We start from the raw sequence: 22,914 nt of genomic DNA on the forward strand, positions 1-22,914 counted from the left end.
AAGATAGATTCGAGGTTGGATTAAAAACTAACCTGCAAATGTAAAGTAGCAAAATGTTTGAGGCGTTTAAAATATAGTAGATGTCGGTGTGATCATTATGGCACACCAGTTGCTCAAAAAGTTTGCCGTAAGAGAGGTCAGAGAGGCCATAGCAGGGGAGGTGTTGTCAAGCCTACAAAGAGAAGTACATTTGTATACAGGAGCTGTAAACGAATGTAACTTAATGGATGTATCCAATAATTTGCCCTCAAATGAGGATGAGAACAAAAGGAGGTGAATGATTCAAGATCAGGTAAGGAAAAGTGAATATGAAAATATTTTCTGAGTGAAGTGCAAGAATATTACAGTTGAGAGGAGTACTAAAATAATGGTGAAATAGCATGACTGTAGTATTTTCGGATGGTAGGATAGAAATACCTTAATGACTACTCGGATTAAAGAAAACAGCATGGCAAAATGATCCCTGGATCATACCTCACACAGCCATGTACCTCACTCTTAGGTTTCTGGATTTTAAGATCTCATGGGATATTCCACCACCTACCTAAATAGTCATATTTTTTGCCATTGAATAAGAGATTGTTTGTTAATTAATGTAATTTCAAAAACAGAAAAAATCCTAGAACTATTGTAAAGTGCAACCCTCTGTCAAAAAGTTGGAGCATAAGGAGTATATATGATTAATTGATATAAACATAGAGAGGCGTACACTTTTTTGTCAAAAGTTAAATAAGTAAAGCTAAATTGTCAATGAAAAAAAGTCTTGTATGTTATAGCAATGTGCCTAATGTATTTTTGTCGAGATATTTTAATAGCTTTGAGCTCCAGGGTATTGTCAAGAAAAATGGTAGTTGCACAACAATTAAAAACAGTCATCTACACTTGTGGCCATGTTAGGGATATAGTAACCTTAGATATGTAGGATACTGTAGAATTAGTATGCAGCAGTCATATATATATACTGAGAGAATTGAATCAGGACATGATTTACAAAAACATTATTATACGTTGGTTCTCTTGGTAAGAGCACTTTTGCAGTGTTGCTACATGAAGGTACGATATTTACATTAAAAATAACTATCATGCTTTTTTACTAGTGGTATCCCTTTGGTTTGATGAATGGTACCATTTGCATTTTTACTTGTTCTTAGACTATTCTTTACCTGAAAGTAAATCATCATTGAGCTTTGAGAACTCTCTAGCAGAGAGCTAACACTTCTTATTTATCTTAAATGCATGTGTGGGTGCTGAGTTTGAATATAATTTTTTTTTTTCAGAGTAGAGTTATTGCCATATGATCTACTTTCTCAGATGTTCAAGATCCTTATGATTACCAGCAATGATCAGAAAGGTTAGTTGTTTAGCTTATATCTAATATTGAAAATTTAACAAAATTCTGCTTCAAGTGGTATAAAATTGCTCAATGACAATTTAACTGCCACACTTAAAACTTTAATGATTGTCAGTAGTATTACGTAAACTTAGTTTTGATGTTTAGTGTGTGTGTGTGTATATATATATATATATATATGTGTGTGTGTGTGTGTGTGTGTATATATACACATACAAATAAATAGCAGGTTAAAGAACATCTAATAATGATAAGCAGGCTAGACTGCGTTGTTTTATAAGCTAAATTCCTTTAGATTAAAGTGTTTTTATTACACTGCCGTACTACTGTAAGCGATTCAAAATGTCTCCTCAGCCACTACTATCATGGTCTATGTTGGGTAAAATGTCATTTTTATCTTCTGTTAGTGCTTTGTTGTGTTAGGTTCTTTCACTTTTATATTTAACTGACAAGTGAAAGATTTTTGGAGGTTTTGCTCTGACAATATCTTTAAATACTGTCAAGAATACTTCCTGGAATAGATATAGTGAGTCACTTGAAACAAGCAAAAAACTGTGGACCTAACTAGTTTTATTATTTACTCTCATTTGATATATATAGACAACTGTTAGTAAGAATAGTATCAGTTATATTTGTTTTACATTTGAGATCATTACAGCATTCATTTGTAAAGTTGAAGAGGAAATTACTGTTCATAGTGCTCTTGTTTATCCTCATTCTAAATATTATGTAATGTTCTTTCTGTCAGATCCTTGTTTCTTGAAACTTTGTTGTTTGTCTTACACATAAATGTCTTTGGCACCTCATCAGTAATAACTATTTTGATTCTTAATTTCAAGGAAAACTAACCTCAATAGAAGTGGGGATCAGTTTATTGTTATTGGTAAAAATACTGTGAATATTTGTGAAAAAAATGTAAGTTGTAAAATTTAATATAATTATCTCTTGATATTACAATATATCTGAGAATAGCTGAAATATTTGTAAATCCAAATCAGCTGATTTGATTTTGTGCATTGCTTTAAACATACATGTTTACATTGTATCTTTATTTTGCCAAATTTTAAACTAATAATTTCATAATCTATTTTGTAATTCCTTTGTCCTACTTTTATAGTGTATCATTGAGACTTGATAACAAAGGTTGTACAAAGTAGAATAAAACATGTTTTGGAAGTAGCCTTTTAAAGGTTTGTATAATCAGATTTAAAGCTTCTATACAGAATCAGCAACTGTACATTTATTTACCAAAAGAAGTATGTGTAAAACAAAAATGTGTCTATATTATTTTAAGAATGGTTTTATTGAATAATTCTATGTCCTTATAAATAATCTCTTTTTCTTTAGACTACTCAGAACTTCCAGAAATGCCCATAACTGGTCTAGAAGCTGTTGCATTTGATTATGAAGTCCAGTGGCCTCTTTCTTTAGTTATCAACAGAAAGGTTTGTTTCATGTGTGAAAGAGTGCTTCTTCATTATTTTCTTCATACTTATATATGTTTGTGTACATACATACATACATATATACATTTGTGCATACATTGATTGGTTACTATTAGGACTCCTACTTCATATCAGTTATAACTAACTTTAGCTGCACTAATATGTTACACATTTCTTTGTTAAGATGTTTAGGTTCTTTAAGAAGGATTTAGTATTTGTACTTACCACTTGATCAGTTTTGTTTTGATAGTGATCAAATTCTTGTATAAAACTCAACAGATCAGGCATTGTATGAAAAGTAATCATAAGGCTAGCCAGGAATATGGTTGAAAAACCATTGTTTACAGAAAAGTTGTAGTTTGAAAAGCATCCAAGATAGATATAATGTGAAAGGCAAATAAAAATCTAAAGCATCTAGAACAGACTTTGCCTGAAAAATGCTCTAAAGGTTGGAGTGTTAGATGTACACAACTCTTTCAATTTAAGTTTAAATGTGAGTTTTATGATTTAAATAGTTTACAAAGCAGGAGTGTTAAACTTAGATATTTTTAGAAGTGGTAGTTTATCGCAGGTTTGTTTACATAACAGTTTATGAATCGTATATTGTGTAGTTCAGTAGTTATGAATTGATGATCGTTATTTTATTGTGTCATGTTGCTAGAATCTTCTGATTTTTCCTCATTGTTTTAATTGAATATTATTGCATCATAATATCTAGTAGTGAGTGGAATGTTCTAAACCTCTGTTGGGGTATAAATACTCATTGAAAATTTAGTTTGAAAGATAGATCTAGACTAAGTGATTGTGAGTTTAGCCATAAAGAGTGTATAGTGGCAGTTTATAAATTGAAATTATCCTAAGATTATTCCTGCACAGTTCCTTGTAGAGTTAAAAAAAGGCATAACTTTAAAGAGTCACAATCATAGTGTACATAATGTTTAAAATATTAAATCAAAGTTCACTATTGTTTGTAAGTTTTTGACTATAGAGTTCATGTTTAATTTTAACCTCTGGATAGATTTTATTTTTTATCCTAAATTTTAATTCATCAATCATCTGTTCACTGGGCTTGATCACACTGATCAACCCTAGATCTTTGAAGCTGTGGTATTATCAATGAAAGTTTACTAAGTGTGTCTTCAAAAAATTTGGCAAGCTGTTAGTAACTTTTAAGTTTGCTTTACCCAAAAAGTCAGATTTTTTAATAAATTATTTGCACTAAGGATTTATCTCTGAAATTTCAAAGCCTTTACTGAGCTATGCCAAGAATAAAATACATATTTTCATTTTATAATTTTCATATTTTATTTTCATAACTGTTAGAACGTCCCAAGTGAATATCAAATGTCTTGTGGTAAAACTTTATATCTTAACTCTTATTTTCTCTAATCTAATACTAACTGTAGAAACAATTTTTGTGTCCAGAGAAATAAAAAGAGGAAAAATAAAAAATGAATAATACCTTTATTTCCTCTGCACTGATTGCAGTATTGATCAGTAAGTTCCAAATTACATATCTTAATCTTTTGTTAACCTTTTTGCATCTGTTTTCCTTTAATTTCGTTTTTATTGCTCTGCTTTAGGAATTCAAAAATTGGAAGCTTCATACCCATGGGGGCCACAGGGAGGCATCAAAATATACAATACTGTTAAGGTACTCAGTATCTGTAGATTCCCCATGTGTGTGAGGGCCTCAATCAGGATGCAGAATGTTTTGGAGAGACTTGTGCTTAGAAAGTCTGGGAACCTGTGCTCTACTCTGTTTCCAGTGGATCAGTAATCCTCCCATCAGTAGAGGTGTAACAATACACCTATGCCATGATACGATATATATCATGATACACATTAGCATTAAATTACTTATTTGTGTATGTGGGGTGATAAGTGACTTTTTTTTAGCATGCTCAAAATAACACCTTTGGTTTTTATTAACAAACAAATACATGACACTTGTGTACAAAATACATGACAAGGCAACACTTTTACTTAAACTCATTTTTCTTTAGAAAAATGAGTATATCAAGATTATTTGAGTTGAGAGTAGGTCATTGGGCTGTAAAAATGTCACCAGTTGTGGAGAACACCCTCTTACTGGGCACAGTTATTGCAAAAATTGAGAGAGATGCTGAAGCAACTTTAGATAACAGTTGATACTTTACATTGTTTTCTTTACACTGCTGTAAAGCTGAATTATTATTAGTCACCTGATCACAAAGTTCAGTTATAGATTTAGCTGGCTCAACATGTGACAGAAACATATCACCAAATATGTCCTCCATTGCACTTTTTGTCCCCAGAGGATGTTCATCTTCACTGCCACTGTCCCAGTCAGAATCAGTCTTAACTGGTACAACAGCAGTAACACCTAGGTCCAGAACTTCTGACAGTGCTGATGTGGCTCCAACCCCTATCACATTGTCAGTCTCAGTTATATCAGGAGGCTCTGATTTCACCTGATAACTAATAAGTTATATGAAATGAACAACACTTACCAAGTTTTCAAACATTTGATTACATTTCTTCATAATTGAATGTTATTCCAATTTAATCATATTGAACGATTTAAATGTGTTTCAACAATCAACATACATTCAAAAGGAAACAAATTACAATTGAAGTTCAATGTAAATTGTTTTGTTAACAATTTTTTCATATACATATTTATTAATATAATATACATTTACATGTACAATGATATTGGAAATGTTTTTTTTATTTAAAAAAAATTATAGCATAGAATTATAAAATTACCTGAAGAAGATTAGCAAATCCAACAGCTTTGAGGCAAAAATTGCTGTACATCAGGTGTCGTTCTTCATCTGACAGAAATGACAGGCATTTAAAAGGTGGATCCAATGCATAACTTTGAGGTAGTAGATTTCACACTTCTTCATCTTTGTACCTATTGGACAAATCAGCAGAGATGACAGTTTTCACTTGCTTATTAAGCTGTGACTCATTTAGTGACAATAAAAGTTGATGTTGCAAGGGTAGTATCAGTGAAATTGTTGGGTTTGACTCATAACATTATTGGCATTTTTTAATGGTTTCAAGAGTTCCACAGCTTCTTCACAATTACATAGATCATCCTCTGAGAGAGTCTCAAGTTCTTTATGACTTTTTCTTATGTCAGGGCTCATGTGAACAGCAAACACTGCAGGCTGCTGTTCAAGATATCTTGATAACATATCATATGAGTTGTTCCGTCTTGTACTGTCGTCAACTATCAACTTGTGCTGTGACAAACCAAATACTTTCTGTTTGACTTCATCATGGCATTTGCAGTACTGCTGCAATGAAAAACTTTAGCAACTTTCCTCATTCAGCCCAGAAGATGAGACATTTGTTTGAGTTGCTAAATTAATAGTATGTGCCAAACAGGTAATATGTATTCCATTGATATATTTAACTGCTATGTCCACATTAGATACGTTGTCTGTCACAACTACAGTTTGCATGGGTCACCAAAATTAACACCAGTGTGAGGCTCATGTGATCTTGTTTGGAGAACATAGTTTGCAATCTGCCAATCATTTGTAGTGAAATGGGCTGTTATAGTGATATAGCTTTCCACTGCTATGGAAGTTCATCCATCTGTGGTAAGACTAATACTGCTGGCAGTCTTCAAGGTACCTAGAAGTTCTAGTTCAACTTCTTATACAAGTCAGGGAGGACCTTACCACTTAAGTGTTGCCTGCTGTGGAATGTGGTATCTGGGTTCCAATTCATTAATAAGACCCTTAAGTTCTGGCTGTTCTATAATTGAACAGGCCCTGTGATCAGTGGCAATAAATGTGCTGATCCACTTCATTATAGCTTGAGCCCAAACTGATGTGTTCATTTTGAAAGCTTCAGACAACCTCAACTGTCCAGAAACTGTCAGAGTTTTATTATCTATGGTGAGAGAACACCCAAAGCTCCTGACTGATGCCTTACTGACAGTTTCATGCTGATTGATAGTAGGATGATGATGGCAAATGTGAGTGTTTATACTCATTGTGTTTCCTGTGTAGCATTATTTCATATGACATAACATACATACTGTGCACTGTTTTATCTGTTTGTTTTACATTATTGTCTTCATAGGTGACTAAAAAGCCAAAGTTTTTCCAAACTGGCAATTTAAACTTGTCTGGTGGAGGCACAATTTCAACATCGCTGGAAGCAGCCATTTTGGAAGCATTTACAGTAATCACGAAAATAAGATGAGCCAATCAAAGTTGCAGATGCTTCTTAATTCCCCGCTTTAGCTTGAACAAGCACCTCTGATTGGCCAATTGATTATTCACCCCTACAGCTATAGTGTGGTTTAAGTGCCATTGACTTTTCTGATAAATCATATTTTATGATGTATTGTAAAAATCAAGACATTGCGGGATAACTGCCTTTGTGTATCATGAATTGCATCATCAGCTAAAACATCTATTTTGTTTTACCCACTATCATTCCCCAAGCTGAACAAAAAAATGTGGCCTGGCTAACTAATGAATAAACATTTGCTTTAAAATTCTTATCAATGCTCTAAGTGTAGCTACCAGTTTGGCCATCAATTTTGATTTCATTCCTTTAAGTTTCACACTAAGTCCTTTTTTGGCTGCACCTTTTTTTTCACACCTAAGGTGTGTTTGATTATATTATGAATAACTAAGACAATACAGGCTTATCTGTCAATAATTTAATTTTTATAAATAAACTGGCCATAAGAGTAAGGTCTGTAACATTTTGCTTGAATGATTTTCTTTAAAATGTAATATTACCTGGTACTCATCCTTATCGGTATACCTATTAATTCTTTAAGATTATTTTTATATGTTGCATCTTGATAACTTTTTATCTCTCTCTTAGGTGCTGGCTTGTTATCAGATGTTGTTTCGCCACCTGTTTTATTGCAAGCATGTGGAAACATTGCTTGGAAGGTGAGTAGTGCTACCTTTTAGAGTCGGCTTCTTCCAGTCAAATAGTGTAGTCATACGTGTTTTTTCTTATCAGGACTTTAAAGATTTCTTTAATGCCATAAAATATACAATTTTGCTTAGACAATGTACTTTTTGTTGCACACATCGGCTTTTAGTTGTACTCTTATGATATGTTAAAATAACCACACCAAAAATAAGTTACATTTACTTTTCCTTTCTGTTTACAACTAAAAACATTTGTCTTTTATATGTATTGATCCTTCTTAAATTTTTAAAACCTTGAACCTATGTTATTACTCTATATAAGGAACTAAGTGTTTTTCTTATTTGTCTTGTTGAAAATATTTAGTGTAACTTGAATCACACTTAAAATCTAATTGCAACAACTTTTGATATGACCAATAAAATTATCACAAATATTAGTACAATAATATTTTTTGAAGATTATCATTCTAAGTTTTCATTTCATTTCTAAGACTCATGATAAATAATTACTTTTGAATTGTTCATAATTTGTTAATGGATTATAATGTGGAAATAATATGTTTATAATGTAGTGTTTGGACATTGAACAAGGTAGCAAAATCGTTTAGCCTGAATGCTTCATGTTCCTACGCTTCAGCCTTTGCTCTTCGACAAAGGATGCTAAACTTTGTACAGAATCTAGAATATTATATGATGTTTGAAGTTGTTGAGCCCAGTTGGCATGTCTTTCTCACCAAGATGCATGAGGTATGCTGTTAGTTTATACAATACTGATAAATGTCTAGGAAGCATTGAAAAATATTTGATACAAAAACTATGTCAACAAAACAACACAGAAATAACCATAACATGTGTAAAAAGAAACTTCTCATAACTCATGAAATTAAAGGATTTATTTCGGAATATATGATAAAAATTATTCAAATTTTCATTTATTACAGAGCACAGAAACAAAATATTCTATGTAGTAAATTAACACATTCTGTAAATCCAATCAACTAGATATTATTTTGTTTAGATCGTTCATTAACAGATATAAACAGAAAGTTCATATCAACCATTTTTGTACTTTTATGAGCATTAATGTTTTTTTTTGTGCCAAAACAAGCAAGTGTCTGAAATTTTCCATTAATTTTATGTGATTGTGGATCTCCAGACATTTTAAGATGTGCACTATAGTATTTAGCATTTTTGTTGTTCATGGTGTTATAGATTGGGTACAGAAACACACCGTCTACTTCCTGAATTTTTTCCTTTTTTTTGCAAGATTATATTTTCTTCCATGAACACTTTGGGGTCACCTCTTTTATCTGTATTATAGTTGCAGGATAGTGCAATACATTGTGACACTTTGAATTTGCCTGAAAAGGAAATAGCCTGTTATTGGTATGATTGTGGTATCTAACTTTTGTCGATATTTTGAGAATGAAACTCTGTTTCTTTTGGAACACTGGGTCCTGACACTGATATTTAATTGTTCTTGTTTGGTTTCTCTTTTGATAGTTTTTCCCATTTTCACAATAATTGCTGATCATGTGATATAAGACATTAATACAAAACTTTCATAATTAATGAAATACTTTTGTTTATGATAGTCTGCTTTTATCTAACTGTGCAGTGAAAAGTTTCTACTGTATTGTTGTTGGAATTGGCCCTTTTTTTTAATCCAACTTTAGTAGCTATATACTAACAGTGACTGGTATGTTGGTCTGCCAGAAGTTCAGTAATTGTACGTCATGTAATAAACTGTTTAGTGTTAAAATTAAACTGTTAGATATCACTGTGCCTGTTTAGTGTTATATAGGCTATTCATGCCAACAAGTATCCATTAATATTCAGTAATATTTGATAAAAACAACCATCCATTTTTTAGATCACTTTTAATGTGTAAAGAAATTGGTTAAGTATTTCATTTAAAAAAAACAGTCTTCTTATTAAGCTTGCACAGGAAACTAACAAGCAGTATTATTATCTAAGGATGGCACGCTGCTGTAATATGAAAAATATCAGCTCACATTAGAGATTATGCCTTGTATTGCAAAGCTAAGAACTGTAGTATTCAGTCATTTCAAGTCTCAACTCTCAATACAAGTTGGTGATCTGTATTTCTACATAAGATATCCAACTTTGTAAACTCGACATTTGTCCATTTGTTTATTTAAGTTCATATATGTTTTTCCTTTTCTTTTTAGTTAAAAAGATTATCTCCAGATTTAAATGTTTACTTTGTTAATCTTTACCAGAAACATTAAGGAGATCAGTTAGTATTTCCCTTCTGAGCAAATGCATATTTTTTTATACTTGTTTCAATAAACAAGATGATTGTTCGAGATGGAAATGATGTACTTTTCAAAAGTTAGGGATTAACTTAATAAATACATTTAAATATTTTTGTTTGTACAAAGTGAATTGTTATAATTAATTCAGTAGCATTTTTAACTTCAACATCTATGTAGGTAACCAATGTGGATGATGTTCTTCATTGCCATGGTGATTTTATTGATAGCTGTCTGAAAGACTGTATGCTGACACATCCAACACTACTTCAAACTGTGGTTAGATTACTGAAGCTGTGTGTGTCTTTTAGTGGTTTTATGAAGGTAAGTGTTTTTTATAGAATTCAGAAATGTGATTTAATTAACAGGTGTTGGTAGTAGTTTAATAGATTAATTTGTGGAAAGTAACCGTACCCATGAAATTTGAAGAATATACGTGTTTTACACCCAAAAGTCACTGTGCCTGTGAAACTAAAACAGCGTAGATGTTTTATACCCAAAAGTCACTGTGCCTGTGAAACTAAAACAGCCTAGATGTTGTATACCCAAAAGTCACTGTGCCTGTGAAACTAAAACAGCCTAGATGTTTTATACCCAAAAGTCACTGTGCCTGTGAAACTAAAACAGCCTAGATGTTTTATACTCAAAAGTCACTGTGCCTGTGAAACTAAAACAGCCTAGATGTTTTATACTCAAAAGTCACTGTGCCTGTGAAACTAGAACAACATACATGTTTTGTGCCACAAAGTGACTTTGACCATGAAGCTAGAACAATGTACATGCATTAGACCAAAACTGGCCATTCACATGAAATCAGCACAGTATATATTTTGTTTTAAAACAAAAAGTAAGATATCCCATTAAAAGACATTATTGTACATTGTTTCACCTATTGTAAAGTGTATTCTAGTAATTCTTTGAAAAATAAGCTGTATGTTCTGTTGAATAGTTTTCAGCTCTCATACTACTGAGGTGTAAATAGTTTGCAAAAAGGAAGGTTTGTGAAATGAGAAATAAAATCTAATGTGTATTAGCGAATTCGTGCAAAAGAGAGTGTAATTCTATACTCCATGTTAAACTTGCCCAGTACATTATAATGTGATCAGCATGTTAACTTACTCCCAACTTTTTCTGGAATATTCTTGATGGACATATGTATCCCACTGTATAAAGCACTTCATAAGGAATGAAATAGTACTTTTATGAACAAGAAACAGAAACAACTGTGTATTAAATTTTCTTTTGTTTTTAAACAAGAAGAAATAATATTTTCTCTTTCCATTTTACTTTGCCAGTTCGAAACGTTCTGAGAACACTAATTATTAGAACACTGTAGAACACTAATTATTATGGTTTTTCATAACCCACACCTGTTGTGCTTTGCTAACCATAGTAGTATGAAAGTTGTAAATTTGAAACTCTCATCACTTAATAAACTTTTTTTATTAGTAGATTTAAATAACTGATCTTTTCAAACTTTAATAGTTTTTAATGTTGCCAATTGGTTTATTAATATCTGGTTCTAACACAATTTCACAAAACTAACTGATGTAATGAAATCATGGTATTTATGAAGGATATTTTGCTGACATAGTGTATGTCTGTCTGTGTATGGATATATTCCGACAAAAGGTAACTTCACTCCATGTATTTCCTATATAAAATATGTTATCCGATTTTCATCATCTCATTTTTCTATTTAAAATACTATTACTTGAAAATACACACTTTCTACAAAACTTGATTTTAGTAAAGAATGCCTTTACTTTTTTGTTGTGAAAAAACTGAAAATTTGCAACTGAAATTAGCCAAGTGAAAAAATCCCCAACCTCCTAGTCCTTAGTGATACAGATGTATACTGTGCATGTAAGTTATTAAAATTACTTGTTAGGCATTTCATTGTATCGTGTGACCACAACCTCATGTACTTATTAAAATAGGCTATAAAAATATCATAGTGCAGGTTTACTATAGCAAGAATAAACTGATTGCTACAGTCTTATAATAACAACTGCTTAAAAGTGTGATTAATCAGGTATTGTTTGAAAAACAAGTTTCTTTTTTTTTTTATTTGTTTAGTCTTAACTTATGTGCATACTATCACTCAGGTGTAGTAATTAAAACTCTTCATACTTGTGTGATTGTTTATGTGAGATAAATATTTAATTCAGACCCCTGATAAATATTTTATCCCTCACTAAGTACTATTTAATTCTCTAACTAATCTTATTTACACTATTTTTGAGTTGTGAGATTGTGTTCCTCTAAGTGGTGGTTCAAGCAATCATCCGAAGAATGCTTCAGAGCAGCATATAAAATTGTCAAGAAAAAAAGGTGGAAGAAATATATAATGATACATTCCCCACCTTTATTTCACCATTTGCACTATTATGATTTTTTACTTAACACATTTAATGTAGTATTACTAATTTTGGATAATTATTATTTGTCTGAACAGTAACCTTGGATACAAACTTTTTAACCATTAATTTTTCAGAGGAGTCACAAACATGCTGTGGAAGCAGAACTTTCTATTTTAGGAGACAGCATGCTCTATTCAGTTGCAGAAGAAACTGGAATTCAGGTATTTGTGCAATTTCTGCATGTAAATAAGTTCAATGTTAACTTTCTCAGTCCTTGTCTTCTAGTTTTAAGTGTATCTGTAAATACTGATCTTATGTTTTGTGTTGGTTTCTTGTGTTTATAGAAGCTGAAATGTAAGTATAATTTTGCCATAGGATGTCTGTCAAAACTTCCATTTCTGTCATGGTTGATCCTCATATGTTATTGTTAGAATTTTGCTTTGAATATCTATCACAATTGACGTAAGGTATTAAGTTAGAACTCTGCTTTGACAGTTTAATGTTTCATGAAGTTACTAATAAGGATTAAGTGTTTGAATGTGTGTGCATAAGTTTTAATTTTTCACAATGAGTCTAGATTACTTCTGGATTTCAAGTTTAAAACATTTTTTTATCTTAATAGTAAAGGTCACATGGAGGTTAATTTAATTTATATGTTTTGTTGTTGCTAATATTGGTGAAGTTAGGAACTTTGAATTTTAGTTATGCCTTAAATTAAAGTGTAGCAGACTGGTTATGTACAAAGACAGGGAGTTTTTTTTTTCAACAGAGTGGCTTTATTAAGCATGAAACTTGAATTGATCCCAATATCTCGGTGATTAAGGTCATGTTATTGAATTTTGTAGTCAACTTTGGTTAGATTTCTTAAATTAATTTATATGTCAGTTCCAGTTTGTTTTGTGTGTGACAAGTAGACTTCATCAAAATTCTGTTTTATGATTATTTGATTTATGTATGTGACTGCCAGGATGTTTTAATGTTGTGAGAATCGTGTGTGGTTACCTCGTATAACTCTCAAACCTAGATTTGACATTAAAGTTGAACTTTTATTTTATTTCAATTCAGTTGTTTATTACAGTTGGACTTGTGTGTTTCTGTAAGGTTGGTTTGCTTATTTTGTGTGTTGTGTGCCTAAGAACTAAATACAGAATTCAATCTTACATATCCTATAGTATTTTAGGAGGAACTAGATTTACAGGACTTTCCATTTTGAAACTGGATATCCAGTATTGATTCAGGTTATGTTTCTGTTCAAAGTAAAGTTCAGCTATGAGTTTATACCTGTATACCTTTTTAAATTGCTCAGTATGTTTTGGTTTTACTTTTTGTTTTTTTATGTATATTTAAACTGGTTTTTAATAACAAATGTTTGTTTATTTTTGTCTGTCCATTAAAATTGGGCATCAATTGTTTAAGAAGGTACTATTTAAAAAGTCACACATGATGTTTCGCATTCTACTTATTTGTATTTTCATGAACAATGATAAAACTTGCTTCAAAAAAGAACAATGGTAAACCTAGAAAGTTAATTTGACTAAATTTCCTTCTTAAGAACAAAAGCTTCACTACTGTCTGTGCTCTTAACTGTGTGAAAAATATCATGTTATAACTACAAGAATCTCATACTATATATATTTTTATTCTTTAAGAGCATAAAATGACAAACATTACCCAGTAATGATCATTTATATCATGTGCATCTTCTGAGTTCTTCATGGTTCTATATTTGTGTTAAGAAATATCATGATCTGTGTTTCAGAATAGGAAATAAAGTAGGTTATAAGTGAAAATTTGTATACATTTTTAAATAGCTTCACTTTTTTTTTTTCCAAAACATAGGAATCTTCCACTCAGTTGGTAATGGGTCAAGATAGCTTCCAACAGCGAATTTCCTCTTTCCACTATGAGTTTAATGACATGTTGTTTCAGCTTCTGGAAATGATCAGTGACCAGGAACGAGAGAACTATAGTGAGAAAATGGTCAATATGTTGTATAGGTCAGTTGAAAAAGAAATTGACAACTTTTTAGTTTACATGTAGTTCTCTATGTGCAATGCATAAAACATTTGTAAATTTATTGTAAGATAGTGAGTTCAGAGTTACAAAGATTGTATAAAAGATTTCGTGAACTGTCAAATGTGTAAAGGTCAGTAGTAAAGATTAACCAGCATCTCCATGTGTTGTTTTAGTGGTACAATGGCCAGATGTTATGTAGGTCAGTTGTACAGGATAAGCTAGTAAGCTGTGTATGCCCATAAATGGAAAGATTACAAATAAATATGCATTGTGAAAATAATAATCAAATGATTTGGATTAAATTGTTCAAAAAATTACCAACGAATATAATTAAAATGAAAATACTTATATTTCTATAAAGTTGATATACAACATATCAGCATACTGTCTTTCTGCAGGTTAAGTTATTAATTAATAATTTTATTTTAAGAAAGGCACTAATCTGAAATGCTGTATATATTCAGAATTGAAAAGTGGTTGACAAGATGTGCATATCAGTAAGAGAAACATCGGCAACAAGTTTTGGATGATAGAACAATGGCTAATATGTTGTTAATGCAGTAATAGTGCAGGATTAATCAACAAGCTACGTAGGTTGGAAACAATATGCTACTGAGTTAGATAGTTGCCCAATGGCCAATAACATTGTGCAGGATAGTAATTTGGATGTTAATTATCAGGTTATAATTAAACTGTGCTGCAGATATTGAGTAGAGTATTAGTATAACATTAATTAGCAAGCTATTTAGGTTAGTAATAGAACTGTGAAGAACATTTAGTAGAAGTATAATAAATATAACATTAGTGTACATACTGAGTGAGGATTGTCGTAGAACATTAGTTGACAAGCAGTGCAGGCCAACAGTAGGATGGTAGTTTTGTGTTATTTAGGTTAAATTAATATATTTCTCTTCATGCTATTTATGTTAAGTATAGTTGTAAGACTTTCTGGCTATTGTATTAACCATAAGTAGGTTTTGTTATCAATATTCTGATATACAGAAATAGTTTTTTGGGCTTGTAAATTGTGTTTTTTTTGTTTTTTTTACAAATTACATCTTTTAGAGTAAGGAAGAATATTTTTTGAACAGGTGCAACAGTTACTGTAAAAGCTGTAGATTGAAAAAAGTACTTATAATCAGTAAGTAAACTCAGATGAAACTATTGTTTGTAAATTATTTGCAAATTTACAATGCTTTTGATCAAGAATGTATTGTTCATTAATTTCAACTTCAGGAATGTAATTTCTTATCTGTTTTCATGGTTTGCTTTAAAGAAATGAGGGACAACTTTACTTCAGAACTATGTTTTATGAATGAAAGTGTTTCTAAACTCAAAACTTCTCAAAAAAGAAGATTTTGACATTATTTATCTGTAAATAAAATCATAATTTAAACTAACATCACATTTTACAGTTGTGTATCTCTTTGGGCATGTAGTCATCTTTGTAACTGTACCATGTATTAACAGCTTGAACTTAAATATTTCCATGTTTTTTACATGCACATTAATTTTGCTCCCCCTTTTAAAACATTTCCCTTGACTATTTCATATCTTACGTAAATTAGTTTTGTTGAGTACTTAGTGCTGAGCAATTAGTGAAATTTTCTAATTGATTAATTGGTGAGTATATTAATTAATTACATTTAACTACTCAATTATTCTCACATGAGTTGGCTAAAAACCAAGCAAAATACAACATCTTGGGACTCTTAATAATTGGGTTTTGATACTTGTGATTGGCAGAGGAAAGCCTCGCCCATTGTGTAGCTTTGGGTAATTGGAAACCCTAATTTCAGTTAGTTGAGTATTTCAAGAGCAGTGACAATAATTGGTTAACCTGAACAAGTTTGAATGAATCAGAAATAATAATAAAAATCATAATTGCAGTATTTTAATTACTGAATACTTGGAGCAGTAATTTTGAAATAGTATCCCAGATATACATTATGACAAGTGTGTGTCAGCATTACTGACTAAAAATTGTCAGGAACATTTTTAACATCACTTGTTTTATACCAAGTAATATTGACAAAGCTGTGGTGTTGAAATATGTTTTTTTTGCGAAATAAATCTGTATTTAATACACTATCATGACTTATTTCTTGATTTATTTCTCATTGTCTTGATATGTTCCTTTCTAATGTACTTACGTATAAAATTAATTTATTATGCTTCAAGAAGTAAATTTTCAAGAGGTTGGTGCCTCTTATTGAGATACTGGTTCATAATGAAGCAACAAGTATGTGATTTGAAGCAAAACTAACATGATGCCAGTTTCTGATTTATTAGATAAAAATTGTAAAATGTTTCTTAAGTGAAATGTTTGTTTAAACATCATAAAATACCTGATTGTTAAAAAATATAAATTATAATCATGCCCTGACAGTGGTTAACTCTACTGCTGTTGTCTTTTGCACTTATTAGAAACTTAACCTTATCATAAGTAATAGCAAATAATGCTAAATTTAAAAATACATTTATTTTTTTAATACTAAAGGATAGGTATCATGCCACATATGTATCTTTTGGCAGAAACAGTGGAGGCTCTTAACATTATCTGCCAGGCATCATTTACTGCACATGTCACGAGGTTTTTGTGGCTTATATTCAAAATTTTATTAACCTATTTTTTGTTTATGTTATACCAATTAGTATAGTATAAACTCTTAGCTAATAATCCATATTTTAATAGTATATAAGTTTTAAGTTTTTAATTTTATAAGGCAATATTTAAAAAATCCTGAATTTTCCCTAGTGTGAAAAAGGAGACAAATTTTTTCTGTAGGCAGCCCATCTTCTCTATTTTATCCATTACCCCTCCAATAAGTACTAAATTTATGATAAATTACCCACTATAAAATCGTCATTGCTCAGACAATCCATAAGTTTTACAGTTTTCAATTTTGTTTGTTTACAAAGTCATCAAATATAAAAATCAGACCCCTCTTGCCACACCTACCTGTCACATATTCTCTTTCAAGATTTGTTAATAGTTCTCTCACATTTAATTATATATTATATATAACCAATACAAATCCAAGGTTTTCATCTATCAAATGACGTATTATATTGTGTTGTGATCTGAACAGAGAATTGTCAATTTCTCTTAATACAAGCTTCATTCCCATGGAAAAGATAACATCTAGCTTGGATGAATTTGTAATGGCTCTTGTTTCATAGTTAGAAAGCAAGAAAAATTGTGATAGCTAGAGGAAATTGTCGGCTTTTTGCATGTTGTTGTTCTATGTTCTTTGGTGCATTATTTAATTAATAAAAATGGTTTTGTGCATTACTACCATTAGCATAAAAAAGTAAGGTCAAGTGTCATTGACAGTTGATGTTTATTCTTTATCTATTATTATAAAAGTTACTAAAATGTAAAAATAGGGATCCTTTTAGGTTAGTTAAGGTTAGATTAGGTAAAATGAATAATAATTATAATACAATAAAAATATTTTATGAAACATGCATGCAAGCAGCTTGGAGTAGCTTCTGGGTAATGTAATTCAATAGTGTAACGTGAGCTGCCTGTTCTCGAAGTGAATTACAACTTATGGCACAAATAGTAGTTAGACACAGTTCAAAGGGCAATAAAACAATAGAATTTAATTATAAATAGATGTATACTGCTATGAGTGTAAAGCTACTTAGGATATATGAATGTAGTTTGATGTTACATTTGAAATCATTTAAAAAAAAAAAAGACTGTAATTTAGATTTATTTAAATTTTTTTTTGGTGGTTACAAGATCGGTCAAATTAACCAGCCTTGTATAGAGTTAGGGTAGAGAAAATAACAGATAAGGTATATAGTTTTATTGAAAACAAACACTTGAAATGTATGTATGTAGGAGGTTTTAGAGATTACATAAATGAAATTTGAGATTTTTGAGATGAAGAAACGTATTTTTAATCTTAACATGAAAATCATTTGCACATGGACTGTTCAAAACAAATACTCAATATATTCATGGACAAATCTTTCTTTACTTTATTAAAAATACTTCATTAAAAAATATATTTTTTATGTGAAAGACTTGTAATGTTTACTGAAAGACTGCCAAATTTCATGAAGATATACACACTATATGAAAAGTTAGTAGTATCAAATTTATAAAGTCTTTGAACGAGTACCAAGGGTACAAATTGACTGAGCCTGTGTTGAGAGAGTTGAAGGGATGAATATGGTAATAATCACAACAACCGTATAGTTCAAATTCATCTGTTTCTGAAACCACACACATACACATTTGGAAATTTTATTACTTTTTCTTTTATAAAACTATAAAATTCATCCTTGATTATTCATACGCAAGATTAACTTTCTTGGGATCATTGTCTCATTAAAAAAACAAAAACGTTTTATAGTCTACCTTATACAAAAAAATTAATGACAGACCATAGTATTATCTCAACTAAAAAGCTGTCACCCTCATTTATATTGATTTTACAATTCACATTCAAAGATTAAAAAAAAGGACACAAAGAAATTATAAAAGCTCTGAAATTGATAGAAAGAGGAAAAGAAATGCTTTTAAACCAGTATTTCCCTAAGAGTATGTAATGGCACACTGGAGTGTTGAAAGTGAGCTGGTTGTATGTCACAAAATATTCCATATTTCTAAAGTCGTTTAAAAAAAGTTACAATAAAATATATTTAAATGGAAATTTTAATGTGAAATCCACATGAAAATATAAAGACAAGGCATTTTATTTACCACTTTTTGATCATCAGGTGTTTATATGAGTAGTTTTTTAATATTCTTTCTTCTACAAGCACTGCAGTTGGTGGTATATCTTTGAGGAGGGGGGATTTTGGGAAACATTACCTTAAACAGTCCTCTAGTAAAAGATCAAACAGAATCCCTTTTGTTGTTTATATGTATCATTTAAAAAGTAAAAGTATAATATGCATTCTGAAAAAAGAAAAGTAAATACCCTCTGCTGCAATTCAATTAACATTTTATGTTTTCTCTGAAATTACTATTTGTACTTGCCTGAAAAAAAAAAGAATAAAATGTCTTGGTTCATACTAAAATAAATTACACCCCACAACAGAATGGTTATAATTCTTTTGATTGTTAAGATTTGTTGTCAGACTTACAAGATTATAAACATTACTGTTTTTTCAAAAAATTCAATCAAAACTCCATGAAATGGTTAATGAAATGACTTTCATAATATTCAATACCATTTATTATGTACAAGTGTTTTATTAATCATAATTTTTTGATCAATACTAATAAAAACTTTCCTGTTCCTAAACATTTCACTCAAATTGATATTCTGTCATTGACATGGTTCTATTAGGTGTTTAAACTTTGTATAAATCTAAATTATGTGTAGAGATGAAAGAAGTTTAATGGATTAGTAATATTTTTTCAGTGATTTTAACTTTAATTTAGGAATCAGTGATCTTCATAGTACTGTATATTTCATGGTGTGTAACTAAAAATTTAATGTTTTTTTTGTCTCAACTCATTTAAAAATTTCACCAAGTCATTTTTCTTATTTATACTTGAAATGTGTTTTATTCATTTATTTAGTACATATCTTTTGTTTTGATTTTTGTATGTAGTTATGGGTTTTTTAATTCTAGTCAGACATTTTTTTAGTATCTAATATGCTTTGATATCACTTTTTTCCCACATTACTGTCAATATTTCCTCTTTTTTGAATAATTTCACTACATTTTTCTTCTTTTTCTACAGGCTGTTTGTTTTACACATCTCTTTTTTTTTTGGTCTTATTCTTCTATCTTTACACCAGTAGTCACTGGTGCACCTTCAGTATTCCTTTTCAGAACTAATCTAACTGATTCCATGACATCAAGATTGGTAGTATCATAGATAATCACTACATCACTGCTTTATACATGTTACGCATTTCCATTTCACCACGTGGTTTATCACATTTCTTGAATTTTGATTTATCTGTTTTTTAGCCTTACATATTTTGTGAGTCTGATGATATTGATGTTTCTTCTTATTTCATTTTGGAAGTTTAGTGTGTTAAGACACTTCACACCATATGTTGTTGAGTATCATGATATTGATGGTGTTTGATAAAAGAGTTAGCATAAAGGATCACATAAAGTGTAATAGACTTAAAAATAAGACCCAAAACTCGAGCAGTTTCGAATAGTTGACTGTTCTTCTTTAGGAGAACAAAGAGTATTGATATTTAATAATTTCTTGCTTGATTTTGTAAGTGTTGTCTATTAGACACTTCACTTTACACCACCATGCTGACCTACTGCTAGTTTGGCAATGATGACAATCCTTGAAAAATGCCTATGTTGTTTATAAGTGATCACTTACGGGTATGATGAGTTATTTTTCTATGAAGTATTTCCAACTAAAATAATTTTCATTACTTAGTTTTGATTCTAAATTATATCCAGTTTTATTATTTCTTTAAATCTAATAATAAAACTTTTTCCTTTTGACTAATTAAACTTCCCCTTTTGAACCGAAATAGATCATCTGTATTGTGTATTCTTATGCTTGTGAAAACCACCATTTTCATTTAACATTAACACCCATAGTTTTATTACCAAACAGCTTCATTTTAGTCCAGATTATACACAAGCTTATTTACAACTTTGTGTGTATAGTCCATATTCCCAAAGGCAGTTGTGGAGCAAAATTCAGGGTAAATAAAATTTATGTTTTCTACAGAGTAGTTTTTATTTCTTTACATTATTGCACTGCTGTTTATCCATAATTATATTAATAATGGGACTATAAACTATTTTCCTTTTCTTTTTTTTTGTAGATTGGATTTCAACAACTTCTATTCTCAAAAGATGGACAAGAAAAACCAGCAAGAGAAAACAGGTTCAACTTCTACTAGTAGGGATTAGTCAGTGTTGTACATGTATTATGTATGTAGACCTTGTTAAATTTTAATATTTACTTTTCATTTCTCGTAAGAATAATGTGCAAGCCACAGATTTAATGTATGTATATGTATTAATGTCTTCCTGACCCTGTCTCTTGAAGACATTTAATTTAATAAATGACAAATTATCAACAATGTATTGTGTTTTAATTATTGTGTGGTATTCTGCAGTATAGTTGCCAGAAAATTTTCATTGCACTTTAGTACCTAAATAAATCATTTTAACCTAACAACATTTGATGTTTTGTTTGCTAGAAGTTTGACTTTTTACAGTAATGTACTTTTAAATGTCAAACAGTCATTTTACTCTGATTTTACCTAGGCTAATATGTTGAAAATTAGACAAATTATTAAGTCAACACTCTAAATCTAAGGCATAGATAAAGCTAGCTTGTATCACTTTTTAAGTGGGATATCTTATCTGCTGGAGAAATCATTTTATTTCACAGTAAAAACCTAATTTTTGTACTATGCACTTAGACTTTAAGCCTTATGAAAATATTAATTTCATGGTAAAGATCATCAAGCTGAATAATAATTTGTAACATTATAAGTTTTGCCTCTTAAAATTTCCTATACCTTGTTCTGAGTTTCCAGCTGTATCATTATACCCCATTGTAAAATATTTATTTTCTGTTTTTATGATGGAAATGCACTGACACAATTTAGAAAAAAGATTTGTTACATCTTTTTGTACAAAGTATAGTAAGTGATTTAATTCTTACAGAAAATATAGTGCATGCATATAATGATAGTCTACTTGTCCCTGATGACTTTTTCATGTATATATAGCTTATAAAGGAATAGAGTACAGCTTTAAACACCAAGAATTTTTCTCATTTTTTTAAGGAAAGTAGAAAACAGTTATACATACTTACTGAAATTGGTAGTATATTGTCAGTTGGTATTGTTATTAACCCTTTTAAACAGTGTATCACACTGAGATAATAAAAGTTTGGGTCTCCTAAGACCAGTAACAAAACATAACACATAACATACTTATTAAAATAATTAGTAACAAAACATAACACATAACATACTTATTAAAATAATTAGTAACAATAATGAACATGCTTTGAACAAGAATGAAGTTTCTGAGTATTTAGAATATTTATGTAGTATATGTCATCATTCTCACTAATAAAGAAGCTAACAACTTTGTGTTCATCTATACAAATGTTTATATTACAACTTTCAATAAAAAATTGGGGTTTAATTTAAAAAAACCTTTGGGTAATGAGATGTAAAAATACTTAAAAACCAACATAGAAAGTATCATACAGACACTCGTTACATTTTTAGCAGACTTTGGCATACATTCTGTTAAATCTTATAATGTAACATGTTTTATTTTGAATTGCCAAACCTGCAGCATTCATAGAATACAGCTGGTTCAAAGTTACGGCCTTGATCTGAATGCAGTTCGTATGGCATACCAAGCCTGAAGAAGAAATCACTAATAGCTGAATCTACAGTTGTAGCTTCCTGATTTGGTATTGGTGAAATAATCCATCACCACACAAACGAACTTGTTTCCAGCACGAGTTCGGGGCAATGGACCAGCAATGTCAACATCTACTCTTTTCATTGGTGCACCAACTTGATATAACTTCATTGCAGCACGTCCCTTATGCTTGGGTCCCCTTTTTAGCGCAAC

At 30.4% G+C, this 22,914-nt stretch overlaps 1 protein-coding gene across 2 annotated transcripts in view; it reads left to right on the forward strand.

Annotated features, from left to right (window-relative positions):
- The window catches only part of LOC106459416 (gamma-tubulin complex component 2-like), a 91,426-nt gene extending 70,032 nt beyond the window's left edge, over positions 1–21,394 (forward strand). For both annotated transcript variants that reach the window (XM_013919036.2, XM_022385913.1), the window contains exons 20-27: positions 1,278–1,351; positions 2,699–2,796; positions 7,642–7,712; positions 8,270–8,444; positions 10,154–10,297; positions 12,471–12,557; positions 14,176–14,333; positions 21,132–21,394. In XM_013919036.2, the coding sequence (XP_013774490.1) occupies positions 1,278–1,351; positions 2,699–2,796; positions 7,642–7,712; positions 8,270–8,444; positions 10,154–10,297; positions 12,471–12,557; positions 14,176–14,333; positions 21,132–21,219 (895 nt within the window). In that variant the 3' untranslated portion in view covers positions 21,220–21,394. The remainder of the gene's footprint in view (positions 1–1,277; positions 1,352–2,698; positions 2,797–7,641; positions 7,713–8,269; positions 8,445–10,153; positions 10,298–12,470; positions 12,558–14,175; positions 14,334–21,131) is intronic.
- Positions 21,395–22,914: the final 1,520 nt, after the last annotated feature.

This window comes from Limulus polyphemus, unplaced genomic scaffold (assembly GCF_000517525.1).
Source record: "Limulus polyphemus unplaced genomic scaffold, Limulus_polyphemus-2.1.2 Scaffold605, whole genome shotgun sequence".
Taxonomy (NCBI): Eukaryota; Metazoa; Arthropoda; class Merostomata; order Xiphosura; family Limulidae; genus Limulus; species Limulus polyphemus.